This window comes from Podarcis filfolensis, assembly GCF_964270895.1.
Source record: "Podarcis filfolensis genome assembly, chromosome: 1".
NCBI lineage: Eukaryota > Metazoa > Chordata > Lepidosauria > Squamata > Lacertidae > Podarcis > Podarcis filfolensis.
In genome coordinates, this window is record NC_139604.1 from 51,875,510 (window position 1) to 51,889,538 (window position 14,029).

The 14,029-nt window shown below is 46.7% G+C and overlaps 1 protein-coding gene across 4 annotated transcripts in view; it reads right to left on the reverse strand.

The window, feature by feature from the left end:
• Positions 1 to 264: 264 nt before the first annotated feature.
• WNT6 (Wnt family member 6) overlaps positions 265 to 14,029 on the reverse strand; it is a gene marked incomplete at its 5' end in the record, with an annotated part of 44,896 nt that continues 31,131 nt past the window's right edge. For 2 of the 4 annotated variants that reach the window (XM_083624660.1, XM_083624662.1), the window contains 3 exons: positions 265 to 1,259; positions 3,038 to 3,339; positions 7,373 to 7,588. In XM_083624660.1, the coding sequence (XP_083480786.1) occupies positions 798 to 1,259; positions 3,038 to 3,339; positions 7,373 to 7,588 (980 nt within the window). In that variant the 3' untranslated portion in view covers positions 265 to 797. Of the gene's footprint in view, positions 1,260 to 3,037; positions 3,340 to 7,372; positions 7,594 to 14,029 lie in introns of all 4 variants that reach the window. The other 2 variants (XM_083624661.1, XM_083624659.1) reach the window with 1 other exon arrangement.

Below are 14,029 nucleotides of genomic sequence, written 5' to 3' on the forward strand. Positions count from 1 at the left end.
CAAGGTCACTTAACAGCAATGCATTAATGTTAGGCAAAGTCACCTTCATACCACTCTAAATGCTCTGATTAGATAAGAACATAATAAACCCTGTTGCTAGTTCAGACCAAAGGCCCAAGCAGCCCAGCATCCTATTCTTAACAGTGGAGCAACCAGATGCCTATGGGATGAACAAGAAAATAGTTTAAACTTCTAATTAAATTACTCATCTGTATTAAGTGCACTTGTGAACACTTCCTTTTGCAACAATGGATTAAGACACTGTTAGTTTAAATAGCTTTATTAATGCAGAGAGAAACAGCAGCCCCAGCTGAAGGGGGGCAAGGAAGCCATGGGAGTGAGCAGTCAAGCTCAGGGAAACCTCTGCTGTTCTCTCAAACACAGGAAAGATCCATTAATAAATGAGGCACAACACTTCCCTCCAGGGAAACTGTGCATGGCCTATAGTCAGAGACCCACATAGGACCAAGATGCTGGGGACGATGGTGGGAGAATGTCAGGTGACACCAGTCTCCTGTCTTCAGGAGTGTATGTCCAGTCAATGAGTAATGGAGGCGCAGGGCCTGCCACAGAGGAGGTTATAGCCAACAAGTGCTGGAAATTGCCGAGAACCAAAGTTTCAGAAACAATCCATTTCCATGCTCTGGGGATCCAAGGCAGTCCAGAATGAACCATGTTCCCTCAAACCCATAGCAGGCTTGATTATGCTCCCTGTCTTTGGATTCTGTGGCAAGTTGGGCATCATCCTTGCCCTCATGCTCTGGGCCATCCCTGCCCAGTGTCCTTTCTGTACCCACTCAAATGCATAAGCTGTGCTCCTTGCGTACTGTGCACTTCCGGCACTGCACCACACAGCACCAATGGAAGCGGCAAAGGCAGTTCTCTTCCAGGAGAAGTGTTTCGTCGTGGTGGCCGCGCCCACAACATAGCAGGTCGCAGCCACTCATGTCCATGGCGGTGCTGTTGCACACTCGTCCACGCGTGCCCAGCGAACCTGTCTTGCGGTTAGCCACGCAGAAGTCAGGTGAGTCGGCAGAGTAGATGAGGTCCTGCCGGTCCGGGGGCTTGATATTCCGTCCCACAGGGATGAGTGTCTTGCCATCGTTGCCGCCCATCACTTTAAAGGCCCCATTAAAGCGTTCAAGGAGGCGGTCTCCCACCTCCCGGAAAGGGGGCATCTTCTTCCAGCAGGTGCGTAATGCACAGGAACCCGAAAGTCCATGACACTTGCACTCTGTCCGCATGTGGTTCTTCACTGCCTGGAAAGAGGAAAAGAAACAGCCATTGGAAAAAACAATATTGAGGGTGGTGGGTTGAAATTGCCAGTTGCCTAAATCTACCCCTACAGAGCTTGTTGCTACTGGATTTGATCCAGGCTCATGCACCTCCCACATTTCAGTACTACATCACATGAGCTCTCTATGCATGTAAGTGCATAGATCTGTCTGCTTTGCATACCTGTTCATAAACTGTCTAACTGTCCCCTCTGGCCTTGTGTATTATTATCCATTGATAAATTGATGGTTCTGATGGGGATCATGAAATCTTCTTGTTCTGCCAGCCAGTATGTTTTTGGTGGTAATCCAGCATGAGCCCCAGGAATGATTGAGGGGATGGAAAAGACAGGCAGAGGCAGGAGGAGGAAGAGGATACCTAAAGATTACAGAGGGAAATTTAGGTGGCAGGCAATGAAGGCAGGTTGAAAGAGGCATCTAGCCTATCAAGGGAACATGCTTTGGTTATAGGGCATACAGGGTTGAATCATGAAGTTAGAAGCAAGCTTGCAGAAAGGGAGGGGAAATACAAAGAGTTTGATGTGGGTGGGTAAGAGAGAGAGTGCATGCTTGGGATGGAGAGTTGGGAATAAACACTTCATCCAACTCTAGCATTTTTGCACCATTAAAAATGATGGCCAACTAAAGTTAAGGAACAACAGCTTAAAGCAGGCCTGATCAGCTAAAGGATGATTTTTAGATATGAATTTGAGGTGGGTATAAATACTTTTGATAATCAGTTGTTACTCTGATGTGTGGGATTTTATGATACAGCTGTGTACGGATCCTCTGGCAGGGAAGTGTTCCTCCAACTCCCAATAGTAAAAAGTGTCCAAATTGTTCTACACATATTTCAAATGAATTAACAGTTGGGGCAGGAACTCTGGCTTGCTGTGCCATGGAAATGAGGCCCAGTGAGGCAGGGATGGCCAAATACCTGGCAGTGGCACTTGTGCCCTATATTGCCACCCACTGCAGGCTGCAGCCCTTGATCTAATTTTATGTTGCCTTTGGCCAAATCCCTCTGCAAGCGCTGAATTCAGCCCTCTGGAATGAGCAATCTACCCAATTTCTGGCAGCCTGCAGGGCAGTGAGGAAGGGGGCAGGGGAAGAGAGGGAGAGGAAATTGAGGGTGTGTGTGTGAGAGAGAGGGGGGTGTCAGAAAGAATGGGGAGAAAAGAGGTGGACCCTTCCACTTTTGGCTCTGGGCCACTGCTGGCTTTCCCCTCACTCACCAACAGATTACCCCAAGAAAATATGCCCAACAGAAAAACCTAAACTGATTTTCTCCACTTGTTGGTACTAAAGCCCCTACCTCCAGGTTTATGTGCACATATAGATGTGCCTGTACAGTATTAGCAGATAACATGGCAGCAGTAGTGACAGTGTCTGCAAGCACAAGGGACTACAGCATGCTGCTGTAGCCACAGGATACTCTGCCCCATTACTGCATGGAACAGAGCATGGCCAAATGCACATGTATAACAGCAATCCTTAGCCCCAGAACTGGATGAGGGCTCAAGCTGTGTGAGAGCAGTTGGGGTGATGACCTTGACCATAGAAATAGGTCTCAACACAAGGCAGGGCTGCGTCACTGGAGTGGAAGTGAGGATGTGACGGGCAGCCAAGTTAAGCCTAAGCAGGCCATGTTCTGGCAAGTAATGGGGCAGTCACGGTTCTCTCCACCCACCAAGGAAGAAGGCAGGGTTGCCTGTGGAAGGAGGATTCCAGATACCCAAGTAGTGAGGGGAGGCTGCCCTTACCAGGCGTCCCGCTTCGTTGTTGTGCAGGTCAATGAGAGTTCGAATGTCGCTCTTGCCACGCTTGCGCTTAGCGTCCATGAACTGGCGGGATTTCTCATAGCCAAAGTCAACATCATCCCCGCAGCCGCCCCACTCCCAAGCGGAGCCCTCTGACCCTGTGATGGCGGGGGGCAGAGGAGGCGACCGGCTCCGAGTCGCCTCACAACCGCATGGCAGCAACTCGCCCATGCTGCAGGCCTGGGTGACGGCATGGCTCACGCCGGCTGCTGTGATGGCATAGACAAAGGCTGTCTCCCGGATATCTATGTAAGAGAGTGAGAGGGCAGAGCAGGGAAAGAAGAAAGAAATGGAGAACATCAAATGGAGTCAGGTTTAAACAAACAAACAAGCCACTAGTTCATGGGCCTGCCAGGGGTGAGTCTGGCAAAAAGCATGGCCTTTAAAAAAGCATAACAAGCAGAAATCCAACCAGTGAAGATTCCCCCACTGCAGTTCCAGGTGGGGTGGGTGCACCTGTTCAGTTTCTGCCTCCCCGCTGTTAAACACATTTTAAAAGTAGGGCGAAAGGAAGTAAACTCTGCTCCTTAGTAGAACTATTTGCCAGGCTTAAGAACCTCTTGGCCCTGCCTCCAATCAGCTATCACCCAAAGAGGCCTATCTCGGCCTCCAATGTTAATTTCAAACTCCAGCTATCTGTACAAGTCTAACGTTGCAGCCTTATGCTGGGAGTAAGGCCCACTGTAATCTGTAGGCCCGCTGCTGACATTTTAAAACTAGTGAACGCACTTCCCCACCCCCCAAAAAATACTGGGAATTGTAATTTATTAAGGGTTTTAGGAATTGTAGCTCCGTAAAAGGTAAACTACAGTCCCCAGGATTCTTTGGAGCGATATGCTTTAAATGTCTGCCTACGGCTGCGTGGGACTGGACTACACAGGAAGTACTGCAGCTTTCCCCGCTGCGGGGACACGAGGGCTGGCTGACTGGGCAAGAGGCTGTCGCTCGAGTGGCGACCACGGGCTGTTTTTGTTCGTTTGTTTTTAACCCGAGTTAGGCAGCAGCTTGGGGTGCCATGCAAAGGGGGCAGAGCGGGAGGCGGTCATAGTTGCCTCACCCGGCACAGTCCGGCGGGAGATTATCCCGCGCAAATCTCAGCGGGCAGCTACGGACGAGAATTGCGCGGCCCCGGTTGAGCTCTTCTTGTTCAGCAGCCCGTCGGAAAACGCGGCGGGTGGAAAAATCAATCTACTCCAATAAGGAATTGCTTTGCTGCCCGAGCCCGGCAACCAGGAGGGCAAGGCCGGGTTGGAATGCCCCCCGCTCTCCTCCTCCTGCTCCTCCTTCTCCACCCCAATAACCTGGATTCTTATTGACAGCGGGGCGCCAGTCGCCCCTCCGCCGCGGGACACGAGTTCCAGGCATCCCTCGCCATGCCGGGACCTGCCACAGCCAAAGGGGGATTCTCCTTTTGCTTGCTCCGGCACCAGGCGCCGCACCCGCCGGGGGCTCAGTCTCTCCCGTCCGCCCGCCCGCCCTCCTCCTCTCACTTTGCCAGCAGTCGCCCGGCTTGTTACAAACGCGGAGCCGCCCGCCGAGCTGAGATACCAGGAGCGAAGGACACGGAGGGAGGACAGGATGAAAACGCGCGGGCTTCTCTCTCTGCGTTGCAGGAGGGCATTCCTTTACGTGGCCGGCTACCCGGCTCGGCAGCAACAAGCTCCCATGCATTTTGCCCGCAGCATCTTCGCGCAATACCTTCCTGCGTTGCACAAATAACACCACCCCCGATCCAGTTTCTATCCATGCTCCGCTGCCACCAAGGTTCACTTGCTTAGTCCCTTGGACTCTAAGCGTCGCCTTAAGACATATAAATGTCCAAGGGAGAAGCGCGGGTGGAAACACAATGCCGCAGCTTGCTAATTAGGGAGTGAAATGACCGACAAGGGAAAGAGCCTTCCATTCTTTTACTTCCGTAGGTTTCGAACTACACCTGATGGGCTTCTGCTCTGGCTGGAAAAGGCTCTGAAGATCAAATATCTAAGGGAAATAGTGTCATCGTCAGCATGTGCTCTCAATAGAAATGTCAGCCACTGTGTATAAGCCCCTATAGACTGGTGAGGGTGTGGGGTTTTTTTTAGGGGGGGGTTGCGTTTTGCAACATGTTATTAATGCAATAATGGGGCATTGGTGGTGGGTTTATATTGGATCATCCCTGTACCATTCTGCTTTATTAGTTGCATTGTAATGCTTCCCCAGTATTAATGTATTATTGCCATCTGAAAGGGCAGAACAAAATCAAGAAAAACAACAGCACGAGTGGTTTAAAGTTATAGGATTTCAGTAGGAAGTTATGGGACATGAACTGATTGGAAGCAGAGCAGTATGTCCACCCTGAGACTTTTGCAGGTATTGGGAGTGGGATGTGTAGAGCTACTTGTTTTGTATTCCAGTAGATAGAAATTATAACACTGACCTCCCAAGTTGGTGTCCAAAACGTCCCATGAAATTTTCCTCAAAAGGTGGCTCTTATTTTTACGAACCCTTTTTTATGAGCCTGACAACATTAGTCGTGCCCATAGTGTGCCTGTTGCTGGCCCTAGGGCAGTGCACCAGGATCCTGCCATGTCCTTTTGACCTGCCTGTCCTCTTACATTTGGGGCAGGGCTGAAAAAAAAGACACCATCCAGTATTGTGGCAAGGGGGCTTCCTGGAGTGTGTGTTATTTATTGCCCAGGCCCCTATTCTGTCAGGTTGCTGGGAAGCCTGGAGGAAGCTATAAGGACATGTAGGAGCACAGTCTAATTTGGGGGGGGGGGCGGAATGGGGGGGCAGTAAATCACTCCCAGACACGGATACATTCTTGGGCTTTATTAAAAGCTGCTGTATTGTCTGGGAGCACCCATAATTGCTTCATTACAAGGACAGTGAGACATGTCATAGCAGTAAACCTTCGGCCTGTAGCAATAACCTGTGCCGCCCTGAGGACCCAGCAATTCGCTTTCCTCACATACTCTAATGCAGTGTTGTCCCGTGCCTTCTGTGGGAGCGAGGGGAGGGGGAGACACAAAGCAACCCCCCCACCTAGGAAAATGTAACAGATCCTTCTGCTCCCAGAAAGGTCCTAGTCCAACATCTAATTCCCGTACCACACTGGCTATTGCATCCAGCCACAGTGCAGAAAATATTTGGACAGGGGAAGTGTTTTTCCCCCATGATTGACCTTGATTTCATGCACAAAGCAATGAAAGGCAGCACCAAGTTTCATTTTGAGGACTGTCCCCAGATTAAAGAAATCTTACTAAATCAAGTGTTTCAATCAATCACTTAAATTTGTGTGCATTTGCATATGAATAAATCGGTAGCTATACATAAAATGCATATTTCCTTTGCCTTTCAGTGATCTAGGCATCTTAAAAGAGCCATTTCTTCCTTTGGATGAGAAAAGGAGGGCTGCTTCTGAGAAGAGCCTGCTACTGTGGTTTTTGTAAGTACCTAGCAATTAAAATAATTACAATTTGTTTTTAAATATCTGCTGCCTGGAGGAACATTTTTAATTGATCAAAAAGGTTTCAATCAATTAATCAACCATGTTGCAGCCCTTCAGAAAAATGGATAACCCTTCTTCCCTTATAAATGATATAAATGAAATTAGTTGTAGGGCTTGTAGCATATAAAGGTTTCTTCCCAATATATTCCAACATGGAAAGCACTTCGGTGCGGGAAATGATTTGAAACCCTTGTGTGTATCATCACATGCAACAGCTGCAGAGACATGTACGTTTCATCCAAATTATGAAATGCACGTGGCAACTGACATGCAGAATGCAGACTACTTCGTACCTTGACATATTTTCTGTGTACACACAAAGTTGGAGCTGGTGATGTGTGAAGTTTTTGAAGGCTGACTGAAAAATATGGTTGCTGTCTGGAGGCCTCAGTACTTTTCAGCATATCACAGTGGGGAGGGGGGATGCTTCTCTTCATGGATACACTTCAGCATTCAGGCATAGACAGAAGGTCACACACACACACACCAGGTCTCCTATTCCACTTTAACTACCATAGAGAATTATGGGAACTGCAGTTTGTTAAGGGCTCTGGGAACCGCAGCTCTGTGTGGTCAGCACTTTTAATAAACGACACTTCCCAGGATTCTTTGGGGATTCCATGACTGCTTAGTAGGATACTGCTTTAGATGTATGGTGTCGATGTGGCCAGACAGAAAAGCATTTCTGCTGATTCTGCATCGCTTTGCCCAGTGGTAGAGCTAGACCTGCCTTCTAGTCTCTGGGAAAATCCCAAAGGGAGAAATTGCCTCCCCAAACAACAGCTCACCCTGCTGTAGGATCTTGCCGAAATATTTGCTGTGGCTGGTGCAGTTCCAGCGACGAAAGCGGAATTGGTACTGGCACTCCCGCACGCCCAGCCTGGCCCCCTTGGCCACCTCCTGCATGATCTCAGGCTCCGTCTGGCACAGCTCAGCCTGCTTCCCAGCCAGCCGCTTGGTCTTCCGGCAGATGCTGTTGGGATCCATGACCAATGGGCTGCCCACTGCCCTGGAGAGGTTGGAGGGAAAAGAAAAGGAAAAACACTCTAGCTACATAGAAATGGTTAGGCCTAGGATAGGCATCAAAGATATTGGGTGTTTTCCAGGGGACATTTTCATTGAGCATTAATCCTGATTTGTTTGCAGGGAGTTTAGATGATGTTGGCTATTAAATGAGCATTCATTCTGCTGTTATGCAGGGAAGCTAGACAATGTAGCATCAAGGCAAGTGTTATTCCACACCTCCCAGTCATGGGCATAGAAACAAGAAGACTTTTTTTTATTTCCCCCCTGATTTTTAGTAAATTTGTTGCAATTTTATTAGTTTTAATAGTGGCACAGTTATTAGAGGTTTTGAGTCCACATCTTCCAGCTGACAATTGTTCTTTATTGGGGTTGTTGTTTTGGACAGGGAGGCTCCCCCTACATAACTTTGGGTTGGGTTATTGATGTTCCTTTTTAAGTCCATCATATTTATGGGCTTTATTTCCTATTTTGTTCATAGTAATGCCTTGAGGTTTTAGAGTAGGTGACACTCAAATAACTTACACTGATCTAATGAGAAAAAGGAGGCAGAATAGAATGCCGTCTTCTAAAAGGATGCAAAGCCAACTTTAAAAAGCATTGGGGTTGAGTATTTTACAATACAAATGCTCTTATAAGTAATTAAAAAAACACTTTATTGTATTCAAAGTTTGACAGTATGTATTTTCAAGGAATATGGATGACTGATGTAAATCCTAGCTAAAGTCCCAGGAATAAGCGTAAACCTCATTATCTGAGGAGCATCCTAAGTGCATATTGTTTCTGCTCCTACTTGGTGACTTTACTGTACTTTGAATTATATATATTTTTGTATTGTTTTGTTTTAATATTTATTCTCTGCTCTGGGCCCTTTAGGTGAAGAATGGATTACAAAAGTTCTAAAATACCTAACTACTACAACAAAAACACCTGCTGTTCTAGGTCAGACTGAAGCATACTTGCTGTCTGTAACAATGGCAAACCAGATGCCCTGGGAATACTCACTAACAGGGCAAAAAGCACTCATTGCCTGTGGTTTGTCCTCAGCTTAAGTACCGGTACATAGGAATTGCTATGCTGGCTCACACCAAAGGACCCTCCAGCTCTGAATTGTGCTTGGCCAATGAAATTACTTCCGGTATATACAGAACCGGCATCCACACAAACAGTGAGGATTGGGACTGTTACATCTACCTCCCTGAAGCTTAGCACTGGCACCCCACAGGGATGTGTGCTAAGTCCCTACCTGTACTCATTGTACACATATGACTGCATATCATCTGATCCATCCACAGTAATTATTAAGTTTGCAGATGATCAGATGATACTACCATAATGGGCCTAATTGCAGGTGGAGATGAAACAGCGTACAGGGGGGAGGTTCAAAAAGTATCTACATGGTGCTTAGAGAATAACTTGCACCTAAATATTAGTAAGACAAAGGAGATGGTGTTGGACTTCCGGAGGAAGAGAGGGGAACCTGCCCTGTTGTATATCGGGGGGGGGGGGCTGTGTGGAGACAGTCTCCTCCTTTAAATTCCTGGGAGTTTACCTTAGTGAGGACCTCACTTGGAAAATCAACATAACTCAGGTGGTCAGAAAGGCCCAACAGAGACTTCATTTCCTCAGGGTCTTGCGAAAGAATAATGTTAAACAACAGCTGATGAACTTTTACCGGTCCACGATAGAAAATGTCCTTTCATATTGTATCACAGTGTGGTATGCTGGCCTGACAGCCACGGACAGAAAGTCTCTACAGAGGATGGTGAATACAGCACATGATATCATGGGCTGTCCCTTGAGTCTGCTAGATGACATTGCAAGGGATGGTTGCCTTAGGAGAGCGAAAAAAATTCTCAGGGATGACTCACACTCGGCTAGGTAAAGGTAAAGGTACCCCTGCCTGTATGGGCCAGTCGTGTCCGACTCTAGGGTTGTGCGCCCATCTCACTTAAGAGGCCGGGGGCCAGCGCTGTCCAGAGACACTTCCGGGTCACGTGGCCAGCATGACAAAGCTGCATCTGGCGAGCCAGCGCAGCACACGGAACGCCGTTTACCTTCCCGCTATAAAGCGGTACCTATTTATCTACTTGCACCCGGGGGTGCTTTCGAACTGCTAGGTTGGCAGGCACTGGGACCGAGCAACGGGAGCGCACCCCGCCGTGGGGATTCGAACCGCCCACCTTTCGATCGGCAAGTCCTAGACACTGAAGCTTTTACCCACAGCACCACCCGCGTCTCGGGTGACTCACACTCGGCTATCACCTCTTTAATCTTCTACCCTCTGGCAGGAGATATAGAAGTATATTTAATCAGCTGTACCAATAGGCTAAAAAATAGCTTCTATCCGTGGGCTGTTAGGCTGTTGAATGGAACAGCGAAATTGACTTGCGAGGTGGTGTGTTGTTTGAAAAGGGATTGAGTGTTTGGGGGCAGAGGCTTGTTTAATTTCATTGTACACAGGTTGTACAATGACAATAAAGGTATTATTATTATTATTATTATTATTATTATTATTATTATTTCTTTTCCTAACTGCCACTTTCTCAATCTGACAGCTGTTTCACATGACTCCACCCCCCCAAAAAAAAAAATCACCACCAGTTGACTTTTAGGTGGGCTTTTAGTGAATTGCTCTGACATAACTTGAGACTTGTTTTCCCCCTTAGGCCAGGGCAGGGTGATCTTCACTTGTCACTGGGAAGCTGTTCTACACACTGGGAACCATTCTACACAGAATAGAACAGGAGACTTGGGGTTGTAGAATTCTGGGCTGTACTTCAGACTACAAGTAAGAGGTGGGTCATATTTTTTTTTGAATACTTCCCCATATTTTCTTTTAATTCCCTGAATGTAGCAACCTTAAGGAAAGGGTTACACTAAATCTCTTCTTCAGCCATGCTTGTTTTCTATAGACAGAGTGGGTTTTTAAAAATAAAAATAAATACTCTTATCTACAGTCTGACATGGTATAGTCTAAGAACAGGTCGTCTCACTATCACTTTATTCTATGCAGAATGGTCCATAGTCCTAAGCAAGTCCATAAAACACAGTGGGTTGTATTTTACCAAGTCATACCCAAGAGCAGACCAATAGAAATCAATTGACTTAATTTATGCATAAATAATAGCTGTTCTCAATAGGTCCATTCTGTGTATTACTTAAGTTGGATACAACTTAACGAATTCTAGAAATGTTGCTTGTTCTGGGGTAGGGAACAGCACAATCCAGAGAAACAGGGGAAACATCTTTATTGCAAGGAAACAGCTGACTGGCCTTGAGAAATGATAAAGGCCAGTAAACAAGCTCTGGGTTTATGCCAACTTTCCTCCTTGGTTTACCAGGCGATTCTCAGTGCAGGGGTTTTACTCATCACACTTAAGAATGTGTTGTCAACTTTTTGGGGAGGCTAGTCCCAGGAATCTCCTCACCCTAGAATCCAAGGGGCTTCAATTCTCCTGGGAGAAACTTACAAACCTGTTTCATGTCAGATGGAGTCACATGCAACATCCAGATACTGTAATCTCAATGTTCATTTCTAAAAAGAACAATTTTGCTGCTTTCATGGTCATGGAGAAGAACTTGAAAATAAGCCATGTTTCTGCTAAATTTCAAAGGCCAGAGAGGGGGTTTGGTGAGGCTCCCTGTGCTCAGGCACTTGGTGTAGCCCACATGCTTCCTTGTGCATCAACTCCTGAACATTTTCCTCCATCATATTTACTACCCATCAAAGAAACATGCAACTTTTTCAGTCTGCAGCATGAAATGCAATGCATTTTAGATATCTGAGACAGGGCTATGGGCTAGGAAGGGATGGATTGATACCAGGAAGGCAAAGAATAACATTAATCTGCTGTGCCCAGTATTTCATTATTGTCCATTCTTTGTCTAGTGGCAGGCGGCTTAACAGTGTGTGATACCTGATGGTGGTATATAAATAGCAGCTTATTTCAGGGGAAACCTCAGCATCGCAACACTTAAAATTCAGAAGGCTGTCAGCCTGTTCAGAGTCCCAGATAGTGGAGCTAACAGATCTTACAGGGGATTTCCCCACTTGGATCTCTGCCTATCTTGTTGGATAAGAGGGCACAAAAAGGCTCCTTACTGCCTGGCTCATCTTCTGCCATTCTCAGCAAGTTCTGGAGGAATCAAAATGAAGAAGATGAGTCACTAGAGAAGCTGAGGCAGCCAGGGGATTTCCAGCAATGGTTCAACCCAACTCAGTGACCTGGGTACATGTCCAGAGAGGAAGTTATAAAGCACAGGGTTTAAGGAATCCATGTGCACCACCCATGAACTTTGAAGGGAATGGCTGTGCTTGTGAACGAGACCACACAGGCAGCGCTGCACTTTCTATTTGTCCTATCTTCATAATCCATTATGATCCTGTCATGAGCTGCTTCTGCTCTGCATTATGCTGGCAATAGCTCTACCCCTTGTGTAACGGGGTGTGGTACAAAAACATGCAGCCTCTTCATAACATAGGGAGAGCCTTGCTGGATCAGACCAAAGGTCCATCTAATTCAATGTCCTGTTTCCCACAGCGACCAACTGATGCCTCTGTGAAACCCAAGACAGCAACAGGCCTGCCTTGATCTTGCTCCTTAGCAGCAGGTCTAACCTCATACCATATATCAGACATATATAAGACCTATCTTGCACTTAATGGAATCCTGAGTACCAGTGAGTACTGATTGGAAATACAGAAGGGTCATCATACAGTGGTACCTCGGGTTACATACGCTTCAGGTTACAGACTCCGCTAACCCAGAAATAGTACCTCAGGTTAAGAACTTTGCTTCAGGATGAGAACAGAAATCATGCTCCGGCGGCGCAGCGGCAGCGGGAGGCCCCATTAGCTAAAGTGGTGCTTCAGGTTAAGAACAGTTTCAGGTTAAGAACGGACCTCGGACTTAACCCGAGGTACCACTGTACTTCAGTAAGGCTAAGGAAATGGAAGGACTGCAAATGGGCACTGTTCTCATAAGCACAGCAAAGAAGCAGAAACCAGGAAGAGCATTCTGGTGCAAATACTGCATGCCAACCTGGGCATCCCCCAGCTCTACTACACATCCTGTCTGCTTTGCCACCCCCTGCATTTCTACCTCATCACCATCTCTACTCTTTGGCCATTTCCACAGAATCACTGACAGCTTCCAAGTTGTACTTTCCTCTTTATTCAGGAGTATGTACGTTGGGTTGCAGAGCTGTGCAAAGTCAACTCTGAGCTGTTTCCCATTTGGAATGTGTGCTCAGCATTATGTAATCCCACATGCAGATTAGAGTGTGTAATCTGCATCATCTGGTTTTGACAATGTCCCCAAAGTGTTGTTCACACACGCAGCTATAGCCATAGAGATGATGCATTATATGTTTTCCTCGCCATGGGAAACATAATGATGTGTCCTGAGTTCAACAGATCAAGAAGAGTAAACAGTCCATTTGCCATTTATTGGTACATGTTAAAAATGTCTCCATAAATCAATTTTGTAATTTTGCTGGGTCTGGCTAAGTATGAGCCAATCTACACATTCTGAAGAATCACACCATACGGCTCTGTTGAGACTATATTTTTCAGATTGCAACAAAACTAGGGGCAAACTGACAGCAGGCCCTTGAGCTGGCGCTTTGTTGTACCATGAGACAAACTAGATATTTGCTAGATATATGCCATAGCTGACACAACGTCACAAGTACAGGATGTGTAACTTCTGTGCAAAGAAAAGAGGGGATGAGGAGCTTGATAAGGTATCAAAGAAACCCAAATGCTAGTCTCATGATAACTAATGCACATCATTAATTGATTATAAACTATTGCATTTTTACAGATTTTGGAGCAGCAGTCCCATGCAGCCATGAATAAGAGTAGTCAATGGGCACTGAAAGATGGAGAAGGGTTGAAGCTGAATAAGCACCATGGAGAGAGGCAGTCACCTGCTCAGGACATTGAAGCTCCACTCCTTGTGCACTGAATGCATTGTCCAGTCTATACATTTAAGGCAGCATTGGACAAAGCTACCCGACCATTCTCAAAATGTTTCTCTCCAGCCACAAGGGCTGGACATGCAATCCTTTGAGATCTTAGTCAAATGTATAGGGACAGCAGGGCTCTTTTCAAATACATCTCATTGGTCTGCACTCAGTAAAACAGAGGAGAAAACAGCCATTTTAAAAAATGTGGGCTACAGGTGCCCCTTATATAGAATCATAGACATATAGGAGTCAGCTCCTAGGGACTGAGGTTCCTTCAACCACAATAAAATATTTGAGGGGGCTGCCCCCCCAAGTTGATGGGCATTGCCATTCAAATACTGTGCCACATATTGTGATTGATTGTGCAGGGCGGAGATTACCTCTCCCCCCCCATATTTTATTCAAGCTGGCACCCCTGATCATAGAATTGTAGAGCTAGGCATGTTACA